This window comes from Pelecanus crispus, chromosome 4 (assembly GCF_030463565.1).
Source record: "Pelecanus crispus isolate bPelCri1 chromosome 4, bPelCri1.pri, whole genome shotgun sequence".
Taxonomy (NCBI): Eukaryota; Metazoa; Chordata; class Aves; order Pelecaniformes; family Pelecanidae; genus Pelecanus; species Pelecanus crispus.
This window is the reverse complement of record NC_134646.1, coordinates 16595208-16609704: the sequence shown is the minus strand read 5'-3', so window position 1 is coordinate 16609704 and position 14497 is coordinate 16595208. Positions and strand designations below refer to the sequence as shown.

General features: G+C 40.2%; 1 protein-coding gene across 1 annotated transcript; it reads right to left on the bottom strand.

Annotated features, from left to right (window-relative positions):
• Positions 1 to 5861: 5861 nt before the first annotated feature.
• MMAA (metabolism of cobalamin associated A) lies at positions 5862 to 12180 on the bottom strand. The gene is made up of 6 exons (XM_009493680.2): positions 11738 to 12180; positions 10504 to 10626; positions 8930 to 9100; positions 8530 to 8615; positions 7779 to 7928; positions 5862 to 6210 (listed from the first exon to the last, which is right to left on the bottom strand). The coding sequence occupies exons 1-6, from the start codon at positions 12156 to 12158 to the stop codon at positions 5923 to 5925; spliced, it is 1239 nt and encodes a 412-aa protein (XP_009491955.2). The 5' UTR covers positions 12159 to 12180; the 3' UTR covers positions 5862 to 5922.
• Between the last annotated feature and the right edge of the window lie 2317 nt (positions 12181 to 14497).

Below are 14497 nucleotides of genomic sequence, written 5' to 3'. Positions count from 1 at the left end.
CAACTTACTCTTTGCACTTATTTTACAGGCTTTGGCAGTTTTGATCAGATTAAAAAAAAAAGGGGGGGGGGAATTGTCTTTATGTCTATATTCAGTGCAGATCTCTAACCATTTTCATACACATTCAATGCCCCTTCCAGTTCCGTTTGCAAAATCCCTCCCAAAAGATGTAAACTAGGAAATTCTTAGCACCCTGATTTCTATTTCTTCTATGGATTATTTTGCCTACACCAAAATACTGGGAAAGCGTCTCTAAATAAGAACAATCCTTACTGTAGTGGCTGAAGTCTGTTTCTCCTGCCATGAGAGGAGGGTCTGACATCACAGGCTGGGAACCAGCTCAGCTCCTTTTCCCCGTAAGCAGCAGGATACAGCCTAGCACAGTTGGCTTGTCTCTAAACTTCCCATCCTCCACACCTTCCCAGGCTGGTGCCTGTTTTCTTCTAAGACTTGATGAGAGGGAGAAGTAGACTAAAGGGCAAAGGTAGCGAAGGGGTCAAGAAGAGAGAGCTTGCCACAGGTGCCGCTAACAGACACTGCACAACAGTTTCGCACGACTTCAGAAATCCTTGGCTTCTGCTGGTGAGCTCTGTCCAAGCCTGGGTTCACCAAGGTTACAGGAAAAGAAAAGGTTGTACTTTTGTCGATCAATGCTGCTAAGCAACAAGTCATAAAAACTAACATTACTCTTGTCTTCCGCTGGTTGCAATTAGAAAACTACAAACAGGATCTTTGTGTCATAGATTCAGGGCTGAGAGAAACCTTCGGCAGCATGACTTTGTAATGCTACGAGCCACACAGTCAATGAGAGAATCTTCTCGTTGTACGTACGTTACGCATCCCCAGCCATTGCAGTCTGCTACAGTGCAGGTCGGCTCAGTCATCTGAAGTTATAATAGTCTTTAGGTTGTAATAGGTTATAATAGTCACTTTCAATAGGAGAAGCAAAGCAAAAATATTGTTAATCCCCGATTAACTTCACAAATATTTGAGTAATTTAAAAAGGTGTATCGCTAAACCAAAGCTTTTTTACGCTACTCTACCAGTGAAAGAGATCTAAACATAAGAGAAAATGAAGACATAGAAACTAACATACAGGAGGAACTCACTTTGCTATAGTATTTTAAGGAAAAATACAGGAATCCATCATGCATTCTGACAAGTGAAGCTTTTGACTTGTTGCAAGTGAACAACCATTTACTCAAACGACAAGGCAGCTTTTCCCCACTTAGCGCACAATAACAAACAAACCCACCTAGTTCCAAAGGACAAGTGTCTGCATTAGACTAGTCCCCCACAACATACAAATCCAAAAGATAGAAAAGGAATTGAATTTATTATTTTTGTAAACATCACACAGAAAACACTGTGGATCACATCAGTTTCTGCAGTTTGCCAGTGAACTGTCTAAGATAATTCTTATGTTGCCATGGGAGAAAAAGAGAAAAATCGACACTCTTCTTGCTGCTCCGTAACGTATTGTCTCCATAGACTACCATGAATGTCAGCTCCTCTTTTCCTTGTTTGTTCACCAGCTGAACCATACCTTGGTATGGCAGCAGGGAACAGAATACGTCTATCATACTTCCATTCTAAATATGTACTGTAATTGCTTATGAGTTTTTAGGTTTGAAAATTTTATTCTCAATCCACAAATTTTGTTAATGTTCTAACATGGGGTGGGTGGGTTATTTGTAAATAAACTGTAAGGAATATGACCGTGGAATATCCGAACTAGTTTTTGGAAGAGGAATACTGTCGCTAGTCAACCTGTGCACTGTTGAGCATCCAAATCATAAGTTCCAGGGGAACACACTGATTTTTCTTTAAATACATGTTTTATCAGCTTCTGTTCAATCATTCTTCACATTACATCTTTTTAGAATAGGCCAGCAGCAATAGCTACGGAAGCGCTAAGCTCTGTAAAAACGTTTCTCATTTTAACTGATGGATAATGTTACTTGTCAACTGTGCATCCAAGGGGGGACCAATAGAGCACTCTGAGTAAGGAAAAGTAAAGGGGAAATAAGTATGTTTACACCAGTACAGAGCAAGTTAGTAACTGATTCTTGCCACGTTACTTGAAAAAAGAAAACTTTAGGAAGGGAACTGCATCAGGTTAAAAAAAAAAAAGTTCATTTGTATTCTTTAGCTCTGCTCAATCCCCATCCCCAAAATCTCAAGACCCACAAATAGACAGCCAACACTGCAGATTTCACAAATGAAGAAACAACGTATGTGAGGAGAACATAAAGACTGAACAAGCATGTGTAACAGGAAGTAATGCATTTACAAAAGGCGAGGGCAGATTAGGTATCAAGGAAAAGTTTTCTATTACTTAAAGCAGGACATTACAACAGAACAGTAGTCAAGAAGGGGTCACTGGGTCCTGTCACTGGAAACAGAGAGATTAGATGTGAAAGGAATAAGTCACACTAAGAGCATGAACTTGCTAAGAGCATTTTTTCAACCTTAAGTAACGTGGCCATAAATATACATGGGGCTCAGAGTAAAGACTACTGAACTGTAACCCTTATACTCTACTGACCTGTTTCAGAGTCCTGGGAAAATCACTTGATCTCACCACACTTGTTTTTCCAGCTGTGAAACACCACCAACGTCTATTACACAGGGACCTGGGGAAAAGTTTCACACTTACATACAACTGCAAGACTTCATAGGACACGAGTCTGTGTATCTGAAGCGTTTGTTCCTTACCTCCCATACCAATTTGTCTAACAGTTTATCATACCTCCAGCTACAAACTCAATCTTGCTATTATTTTCTCATACTGTTCTGCAGTAGCTGCAGTTTTAAATGTTAACATGAGAGCAACTTAACAACTCTAGAAACTAAGAGTATGTCAACATCCTACTCAACAGATTTGTTTACTATCTTTGTTCAGACGCCTCTTTACTTGAATGAGAATGTTTTAATGCATTTTACCCCACTTAATCCCACAGAGCTAGAAATTATGAGCTGGAAATTCTCTTCCCTATCTTGGGAAACACTGAGTTTTTTTAATAAACTGTAGCCTACCAGCTAAAGCTACGCAGTCCTGAAGACAACGCATTTCCCCAGCCTGTGAGGACATAAACAAAACTGCACAATTAATTGAACAGCAGTTCACTCCAAAACATGTCACAGCAAAATTTTGCAAGCTATAAACCAAACAATTTGATTCTCACATGTGAGGCTCAGTTCATAGTTTGCACAGTACAGCTTTTCAGTTTGGTAGGGGAATCACTGAAAAACAAAGTAGGGACCCCTATCTATCGTGCCATTTCCAAAGACCCTTTTCAGTATAAGAGTATTTCTCTGTTTATTGAAGCATAAGGCACAAATGAACACGTAAAGAAGGCAAATCTAATTTTCATTCAATGCTCTACTTCAAGAAAATGCCGTTGAACGAAAAGTAGAACTTGCTTAAGCCACGGTACTGTCTTCTGCTAAGAGTTCATTAGTAAATTCACCATACTTTAAAAAAAGCAACAAAACGAGAAGATAACAATGGCCAACGGCTTGAGTGGATGGACCGATCTGTGTTCAGAAAACACCCCAAAGAAGTGGTAAAACATATTCTGCTTGAGCAGCTGCCATTTAAACTAAGCTGCAGGTTCTATTTTACTTGCTTGACAGCTCACGTAAAACAGACAAGGAAAACTGCAGCCCCTGACAAAAGTAATGACAATAATAAGGGTTTGATCTAACAGATAAGCACAGATGAGGTCCCCTTAAAAACTGCCACCTGAAACAAATGGACTATCAAAAAGTTGAGAACTCACCAGTTAAAATGCTGTTGCTCTCATCAATTCATTTTCCACCTGACTGTCATTTCTTCTACTAGGTACCATCAAAATACAGTTAATTTTTAAAGCTGAAAGGATAGAAGACATTGCTTTTGATTTCGGGCACTTTCTGTCATATTCAGTAGAGACTGTTTTTAAATAGAAAAGAAACTCTAAGTGCTACATTTCTTTTCACAACTCAGCACAGTCCTAACGAAGTCGCCGTGCTTCTGCCACCCCCTAACATTCCTTCAGCTACTTCTATATAACTGGTTACAGCAATCCCAAATTACTCATTTGGGATGCAAAGTTTAAGAAATAGAAATAAGGGGGTCAGAGCACTGAAGTTCTGACAATTTATTTTGTGGAAACCAGCTACGCTGATGCAAAACTCCTTAACAAAGAAATGCCTCAGCTGTATGTCCCACAAAACACCGCAATGCTCTTTGTTAACATTTCACTGCAAACACACATGGGGATCGTTGCTTTTACTTACAAAGTATCTTTACTTTGCCTTGCAGTTTGCCTTTTACTTTCTGGTCGTGCTTCAGATTTTTAGAGTAAAAATCTATGGACAATTATACAGACACCATCATACAATGGGAAAAATAACTGAAATGCCAGCACCAAGGATGGAGGTTTCTCCTGCATTGTTTAATTTGTGCCTCTTTGACAAACCAAAGGATACAAAACCCTCAGCATTTTCAACAATCATTCATCTTTTCTGATAGTTGCCAAATTATACCTATGCAGGAATCAAAATTCTGAAGCACAGAGGTCTAGCAGGAAAAAGTAAACTTAGTTGGTGGGATGAGGGGAAGAGAAGAGAAAAAAAATCACTCCAGGAAAAAAAACAAAGGAAAGAAGAAAGAGGATCTAAGTAAGCCAATTTATTGCTACCTGGGAATTGTCTCAAAAATTCAGACTCAGGTTGCCAGAACTCAGATGCTATGTGCAACACATACTTCTTAGGAAGCCAAAGGTGAAACTGAGCTAAAATAAAAATTAAAGACACCGTACCTTTTATGTATGTGTCCAGAAAATCAAGACTATAAAAATAATCACTTCTGATGGTTTTTTTTTAAAACAGTTCATGTAAGCATATCACAAAATCTCCTGCTATTTTACTGGTTTTCTGTCAGGTCTCCAAAAATCAGCATTTTTCCACTTTACCCTTCACATTTAGTAGGTACCAGATGAGCGCTGCTTTCTAGATAATGGCTCAGGAAAATGTTTCCTCCAGATTTCTTCTCAAGGGAAATTAAAAAAAAAAAAAAAAAGTACTTTTGATTGTAAGCAGTCATGTCTTCTACAAGAGTGGGGGAAAAACACAAACCCAAATATAACTGGGCATTTTGTTTGAACCCAAAAAACTTAGATCAGAAAACCTCAAACCATTATTTTTAGAGATCAATTATTCTAGTACAAAGACATTTGATATTAAAACATCATGGATGACGTTTGTTCCATTTGACATCAGCATTTAAAAGAAGTCTAACTAAATCTTGCTTTTGTATTAAAACATCTATTTAGAAACTGGGACAGTTAAAATTCCATTCTCTTAGTGTATAATAACTAACTATAGCTTCCAAACAGGGACCAAACACTACTATGCTCTATTTATATGCATACAATTGATTTAAACGAAGACTGTGGTCAGGTGCTGCCAGGTGGTCCAATGTTCTTGCTGTCACTCAAGGTGAGGAAAGAAAAAGCAATCCACACGGGCAACAGCTGTTGCTGTATTAGAATGGAAAGCTGCAGTGTCAACTGCTCTAAGATGGTCCCATAATTGGAATAAAACTGCACCAGCACAAACCTTTCTCTCCCACCCTCCCAAACGCAGTCACATTTTGACACAGGCATACATTTTTGACCAAAAGATCTATGGTGTGTATAAATAGAAGACTTAGAAATGTACTTTTTTCCAATATAGTCTGTAGTAATCTCTGAGTGTTTGATTTGTCATGATCTTCGCATATACAGACTCCTACAGTATTTTTTTGCAGAGTACTGGAGAGGCATTCTGTTAATGTCTGCTGTAGTAAAAATTTTGAATCCACACATAGAAAAACTGTATTTAATGTTCATATTTACATAAAGCACTTCACAAGAACAGAGTAGAATCTACTGCTTAGAGACCATCTTTAAATGCTTTCAGTAGCAGGTCAGCTGCCAGGCCAGGAGACAAGACACCACTAAGAACTTTTTCTTCTAGAAGTGGAATCTTATCTTTGACTGCCAAGTGACTCCGGAAATGTTCCAACATATTTTCTTGGATGAGATTCCACATCCACACTTTCTGCTGTTTCCGTCGTTTGGCAATCAACTCGCCACTTGTGAGCATGAGGTCACGAAATTCTGTCATTTTATCCCACATATCTGAGATACCTTCTCCGGTTTTGGCAGAGATGCGCATTACCTGTTGGATTCAGAAGAATTTTTAAAGCCAAGTAACTACTGGGCTTGAGGGTTCAATTACTGCATCAGGCAGATTGCATGAAAATTAAGAAATGCGTAAGGCAAGCTTACTTCAATACACTCAATTCATGAACCTCTAAGCAGTTTTGTGCTGCTTACTTTTTTTTTTAAAAGATGATCTAAAAATTGGGATTCTATCAACTATAACCGGACCTCGAGATCCATAGTATTTGGGACAAACAGGCTGTGTCCAACTGCTTGTATAATGAGCGAGAGTCGTTCTTAATGAGTCCTTTAGCTAAAAGGCACAGTGTCGCCGTTTTACTTAAACATAGAGTTAATTACATATTCTGGTAAATATACTCCGCTAGCTACTGTTCTGCACTTAAAATATTCCAGAAAGGAGGTATCTCGACAATTTTTTGCATTTGCTTTCCAGACTAGGAATTCATTTTGCCAAAAATATTTCAGGCATCCAACATGATCTTTTAAATGGAACAGGTGTTTCTGGTTTGTTTTGTTTTTTTAAAAAAATCTGTCTCTCTCTTTCCCCAATCTAATGGATAGGATACAGCCCCCATCAATATTTTCTTTCTTCCAGTTGTCAGACACTGCCATCACTGACAGACAGACAGATATTTGATAACGTGTTTAATCCACTGGTCTCAAACAGTTCTTCTGGGTCACATTTATCAGATGTGACCTCTCATCAGATCTAGAAACAAAAATTACAAAATGATGGCTAAGCCTCAAGCAGCCCAGCTGATTTAAACTTAATTCAATGGGTCAATTTTAATGCCAGGCCAGAGCAAGCCTCCTTTATATATACACGTATATAAACAAAGGGAGTGACAATATGTGCATGTGCGCTTATTTTGTATACTCATATTAAAAATTAGTACTGAATCTTTTCCTTAATAATTTACCCTAATCTTTTAATAGATGGAATACTGCATTAAAACTAAAGGCCCACACAGTAAGAATTCCACTAATCTAGACGTTGCATACACAAATAGATGAGGTTCTTGCCCAAGAACTTTTACTATGTGAGAAATTAAAAAAAGTAAAGCAATAAAGGAAACACATGAACAAGTGAAAGAACAAAGATAATCATAGGCTTCCAAGTTATAAAAGAGGGAGAAATAGCTTATAGGACATTTTAAGATGTGCACAGTTTACAAAAAGCAAGACAAGTTTGTACCACTACTGTTAGTAACAGGTCTGCTACTGCTGAGATTGCAGCTCAGGACAGAAATCACGGGGAGCAGGACTGGCTTTGCACAGTGTTTCATGTGGCACACCCCGAGATCAGAGGTGAAACAGAAACAGCTGCAATCAACTCTCTAGCACAGTGTAAAACTAAACAACAGAACTGAAATTTTTGTTGAAGAGCCCAGGGAGACTAGTATTGCTAGATGAGATGGTAACAATCCTAACCCATTCAGCACTTTTTGGGGGCAGGGTGGGGTGGGGGATGACACCCAAAACCCAAACACACCAACAAAACCCAAACAAAACAAAAAAATACCCACACACACCCACAACCAAACCATAGTGAAGTACACAAACCTTTGGTCTCCAAACCTTTGAACGTTTGCGAAGCAGCTTCATAGCACTAACATATTCAGCTTGTATTCTCCGTGCAGGCACAACTAAATCACCATCAGCTTTATTTATAGCAACTAGATCTGCCATCTCAATTATACCCCGTTTGATACCCTAAATGGAACATGGAGAGAAATCATGAATACCCAGAAGGACTATGACACGCTGATTTACCACAAAAAACAGGTCAAAATGCTTTGTTAGTTTCTGGTGGCTCTTGCTGACTTTTTTGTGTGTGCATCTGTGTGTATGTGCTAGTCATGCAAGAGTAGTACCAATGGCCTCTGTCATTACTAGTTATTATTCTACTTTGACGTGAGAAAACTAAATACGGATATCAGAGTTTACACGACAACCTATTTCATGTGTAGAGACTTAAGTTTAATGAAAACATGACCAAGTTTGTAAGCCTATTTATATTGGTTTCTTCCTGTAATACACAGCCACTCCTCCAAATCACATATAACTAGTAAAAAGGCCAAAGTCAGTCAGAGTATAAAAATTTTATGTCCTAATACTTCCAAAATCAGGGGGGATGACAGCAGGTCCTAACTGTGCAATAAATTGGTAAGACACTAAAAAGACTTCAGTAGTAGCAGTGTAATTTAGAAAACCCTACTGATATGGACTTTCTGCATAGACAGATACTGTATCTTGGATTTAAGTTTCTCTTTCTAGTCCTAGGTAATACTTAATAAGAGAAACTGAAAAATACCTGTAATTCATCTCCACCTGCAGGTGGTAGCAGTAATATAAACATATCAACCATATCAGCCACAGCAAATTCTGATTGTCCCACACCTAAAAAATTAAATCCACAGTTCACCATTTATTGCAACCTTTCAGTCACATTAATGACAGCAATTATGACAGATCCCAGCATTGCACCATGAACAAATCCGACTAACAAAGACAACACAAAACACAACCGTTTTTACAAAACAGTGTTTTTACAAAATGTACCGGACTAGCAAATTAACAGAACAGGCATTAATTTTCAACCAGTAACCATGTACAAAAGCGTGAGCAAAATCAAGGATGAAAGTATGCAATTAGTAACACCCCTTATTTAGATATCACAACTGGATAATTAAAAGAACACCCTAAGCACATACCTACTGTTTCCACAAGAACAACATTGTAGCCTCCTCCTTCACACAGCAGAATGGCTTCGTTTGTGGTCCTTGTTACACCTCCCAGTGTCCCTCTGGTTGGAGACGGTCTGATGTATGCATTCATGTCTCTTGACAACTCAGTCATCCGTGTTTTATCACCCAATAGAGAACCTTAGACATTTCACGTCAAATTATTTCAAAAGTGCAAAACAGCCAAACTTCCCCCTCTCCCCCCTCAATAAATGAGAAAAGACAGATTGCTTGGACGAAGTCAGTCAAATAAGAATATCCCAATAATAGTTGCTCAAGACTTTGCTGAGGCCTAGGAAGTTACTGCCTGGTTCTTCTGCCTATCAGAAGCTGGAGGCCTGATAAGGAGACCTTACTGCTACCAAATATGAAGAATTTGTTCTAGGTCAGAATGAATTCTGCAATTCCTGAATAGCTTTTTGAGGCCTATACACACCAGGCCACACAATTAAATCTTCGCTGTTTCTGTCCAAAGGGACAAATCTCTGCCTTATGATTCTGGTATTTGTTGATGGTTGATTTTTTGTTTTAAGAAAGCTGACATGCATCCCTGCCTTCCGTCTACTCATACAAACTTTAAATTGGATTCAGTGAGATCTACGTGCACAATGCACCTTCCAAAAGACGAGAGACGCTCAATACTTTTAACTGATGCAGTCTTGCTACCATATTTTGCTATCCTGTTGATGCGTCTTGAATGCATGCATTCAAGAATATAGTCTTTCTTAGCTCCGGGTCACTGCGATGCTGAAGATTTTTTTCTTTTTAAATAGTTACACATTGCAACATCTTCTCCGACAGTGTAGAAGCTAGAAAAAGGAATGATGTTCCCTAGCAGCTGCCTATTAGAAAAAGATCAAAACCAACGTTCTGTTATTTATGTCAGATACCATTAGTCAAGCACGATCAGCCTATAATTTCCCTACAATTTTTGATTTGAGAGTGACAGATTACAGCCACACAACTTTAAAGAATTTCAAATTTAGAAAAAAAAAAAAAATCAATCATGCTACAAGTCAGAGAAACGGTCAATGATACTGCATCAGGAGACCTTAAAACCAGTATAGTCAACAGAAATAAAAAAATTCCTATTGAGAAGAACTAATGAATGTTCTAAAACCCAACCTGATCTACATGTTCGGACTGCAGCATCCTCTAAATAGTTTTAAATTAGCATGTCCTTCCTGCACAGTGACCAGCATTACCGATGCTGAAATTTAAGCAGAAACGAATGCCCTTCTACTCCTTCATTCACAGGGAAATCAATAAATAAATACAACTAGAGAGAGAAAAATGCAGCTATCTGAAGTTTCAGACAAAAAAGTTGTAAAGCAACATTCGAACACTGGAAAAGAGAAAACCTGACAAAATTAGGACACTCACACATATTTCCCAACTTGATATCACATGGGGAAAAAAATGAAAACTTAATACAGCATTTATTTTTAATATTTTACTTTTATAGGCCCCCAAATTTTCCTCCATTTGACCCAAACAGATACTCCTGTGGTTGACAAGGTATTAGAAACCTGATTCAAACTCACCACCACTTGTACTCGAGGAAGGGTCTACAGCCAACACAGACACTTTGTATTTCCTTTCTGTAAGCATTTTCCCAAAGCATTCTATGAAAGTCGATTTCCCAGCACCAGGAGGACCAGACAACCCTAAATAATTGTATTAGGAAGAAAAAAACATTTTGTTAACCAAATAAATAACACATCAGTGAACACTGTCAACATCTAAGTTGATAATAATTCACACTTTAGCGCAATATCACAACAAAGGTAAATGAAAGCTATGCCACAACTGATCCACCCAACTAAGCAGCTGTAACTGACTTGAAGCACACTACCTTGGTTCACCCAACACAGCAGCGCTCAACTTCACCACCCTTCATCCTACCCATACCAATGTAACATTGGGTTTATCCAGCCTTATTTCCTTTCCTCCAAATAAATTTATCTATGCTGACTTATAATTCAGAACTTTAAAAATATCATATCCTAAATCTGTGGGGTTTGGGTTTACTATTTATGACACACATGCCAAAAGCAAAAGCCCTTACCTTGAAGAGCTGTTATTTCAAAAAAACTGGGTGATTTACTTACATGTCAAAGCATGCATACTAAGATTAGCTTGTTAACCTCCACCAAATATTTCTCACCTCCATGCCCAAGTTCTTGTTCTTACTACCTTTGTATACACACATGAAAGGAACAGCTGGACATGACACACTTCAGTAGTCCGTCTCTCCACAAGGGAAAAATATTTTATAGTTTCTAAAATAACCAGGTTCAATTCTCCTCAGCTGAAAAATGGGCTGCTTTATAGTAAGGCCATCAAACAGGAAGGTACATATTTTTCCTTTTATGGATTAATGAAGGGATTCAGGAAGTATTCAAGGAAACACCTTCTTTGGGAAAAGAACAGGTCTACTTAACTACATCCTTCCCTATGCAAGTGTAGATAATAGCGGTATCAATCTACAAACTACCTAACTTTTCACCTTATAAGAGTTATCTTCAAAAAACCCAAATAACTGCCCCCCTGCACACCCAAGAAGCAAGAATTATTTCTAGAGCTTTTCAAAAAGCATTTTCCAGCTCAAGCCATAATTCTGTTGGACGACAGAAGTGATCTAGATTGGTTACAAACCACAAGACACCAATGATCCAAGACTACAGACCATGATGTTCAAAGAACAACAGTGATAATGAAAGGTAAGGACTGTTAATTCCTTCAAAAGAACTACTGGACAGACATAAAAGGACTAACCCACTCTAAAGGCAAGTGGCTTTCCTTGATTTAACTTTTCTTGTTCCCTGTGGTAGGATAATACCTTCTGAAGGAGCACCTGGGCTATTTTCTTCTTCCTACTCTGAGTTGATTCTACAAGTGTAATGGCTTCTGCTAAACAGGCTCTATGACCCTGGATTAATCCATTGTAAAGTCTGTCTATGAGTCTCTGCTCTCTGTCAGAAAGTCCCTCTATTTGCTGGTCGGGGGCCACTCGTTGACACAGCTCTCTCCTCTGACCATTTGATGAACATATCCATTTGGTGCGATAGTGGTGCACTGGCATAAGAGACTCCATGCACTGGAAATCTGCTCTGGAAGTGATATGAAAGTTTGTGAAGTAAGTTCTTCTAGAGAAATAACAACGAGGGAATCTCAGCAGCAAAGAGGGGATCTTCATCTTGTTTGGCGGTATCAGTTCACTTCTATTTGCAGACACCCTGAAGAGAAAGAAAAACATTTTTATGTCCTTCAAAGCACTTGTAAGGACTCAAATGAAACCTACGTACACAGGCAATCATCAGCTTTTTTTTTAACCATACCTACTGTTTTAAACAAAAAAAGGTAGTTCCCTCTTCCCATTGCAAAACCAGAACAAAAAGAAGCTATAGACTCTTCAATAGCATAGCATCTCTTTATTATCATGTTTAATAAACAAAAATGTTATTTCTATAAATAAACAAATGAAAAGCACTTGTAAAAATAAAACAGCCTCTAAGAGCACACACGGTACCCTAAAAATCCAGGAACAAACCAATCCTTGTATTTACTGAATCTGCTGTATATTCTACTTTGACGGCTGCAGAATTTTTTAAAAGTTATTCAGGATGAGTTTTTTGCACCTTATTTCCAAGGCGGGGGGGGGTGGGGGGGGGTGGGTGGATGACGAAAGCGGTCAAGACACAAGGCCAATTAGAAATAAACTCAAGGAGCTGAAACCTCCCAGAGTGCCGACACAAAGCAGCAGCAGGCACGACCACCACGCTCGCTCTGGGCCTGCTCTGACGCACCTCAGCACCGCTAAAAGCGTAAAAGATCGACCTACGTAGAGGTCCTCCAAGGCTCCGGTAGGCCTCTCCTTCACAAAAGCCGCCCTTGCAGCTACCCGGGGGACAGGGCGCGGGTCTGGAAGGGTGCACACCCGCACCGCCCGCCGCTACCGGCACCCCGGACAGCCCCAGCCCCGCACCCGCTCAATCTCCTCAGCCCGGGGGCGACCGTAGGAGGGAGGGAAGCACCGTCGCGCACTAGCCACGCCGTGGATCACCCACCGGGACCGGCGCCGTTCCCCACCCGCCCCGACACCCACCGTCCCGCCTCCCCGCCGCTGGGAAGTGACGCCCTCACGCTGAGCCGGAACCCGCCCGGACACGGGGCGAGGGGCCCGGCCCGGCTGAGGCCTGCGCTGAGGCAGCGCCGCGCATGCGCCGCCAACCCCCGCCCACCCTCTCGCGAGGGGTAAGTTGCGGCCGTTGACGGCGGCCGTTGACCGCAGCCGTTGCCGCCGCTGCCGCCTCACAGGATCAGAAGGGCGCCGGGGCAGGCAGGGGAATGGGCAAGGAGGATGGCGGTGGCTCCGATCGGAGCCACCGCCATCCTCCTTGCCCTTCGAGTGATGGCATCCCGAGAGACTCCAGAGCCTTCGCCCTCCCTGCCTCACTGACATAAACCGCACCTCAAGAGAGGGATGCGCGCCTTACTCTCCATGGGGAGAGGAGGCCCGACACCCCGTGAACATGCCCTAAGCAGGTCCTTCCACATCAAGCTCGGTTAAAACCTCAGCCTAGTCTCAAAAAGTCGCCTTAAACTCTAATCCAACATCCCGGCGATCTCAGAAACCAACTTGTGAACCCAGTCAGTGCAAAAACAAATAATAAAGACTTCTAAACTGTTTGAGATGAATGAAATGCACTATAGCACACAACACAACAGTGGCAACCAAATCCCATTTCAAGTCCTCACTTTGGAGAGAGCCTCAAGACTAATTCCTGTCTTTTCATGAGCACACAGTCTTCCACGTTGATGTAATAACAGCTTCTTTGCCCCATCCTTCTAAGGATGGATGCTGCAAATCATCATTTCTCTCGGTGTCTGAAATCTTTAAAATGTCCAGTTTGAATTTGTGCACAACAATCTACCATTCCCTGATTTCATTTCAGATACCAGGAAGGGAGAAGAAATGCTTAACCCCCCCCAAATGTGTTTATTAAATCATAAATTTTTTTCAGTCTTCATTGTGCTAAGTTAAACAAACCTGATTTTTAAAATTTCCTCTGAGGGAATGTTGGTTTGTTGTGGGCTTTTTTTGTTGTTTTCGGGTTTTTTTTTTTAATTGTTAGTATTTCTCTAGTCATTTTACCATCCCTTTTCTGCACCTCTTCTTGTTAAAGTACATACATTTATTTCCAATAAACAGAAGTGCACACAATCCGCTGGCAGAGCTGTTACTAGTGCCTTACAATGGTATTAGCACTTTTCTAGAATGCATTAGATGTTCACAGTCCTATCAGATTGGCAGTGCAACTGATGGACTGTATAAAATAACAAAAGTTTTGTTCTTAACTGCTGAACACACGATTTAATCTCATTCCTATTATTCCGGTCCACAAGATTATCGTACACAGAGAACTGAACAATCCCCTCTGAAGAGTTGAGAGAACATGCAATTTTGTGTCCCTATCAGGATGTGATGAAAACACAGCAGAAAGCGACAAGAATTCCCATTTCCAAATAGCCTCG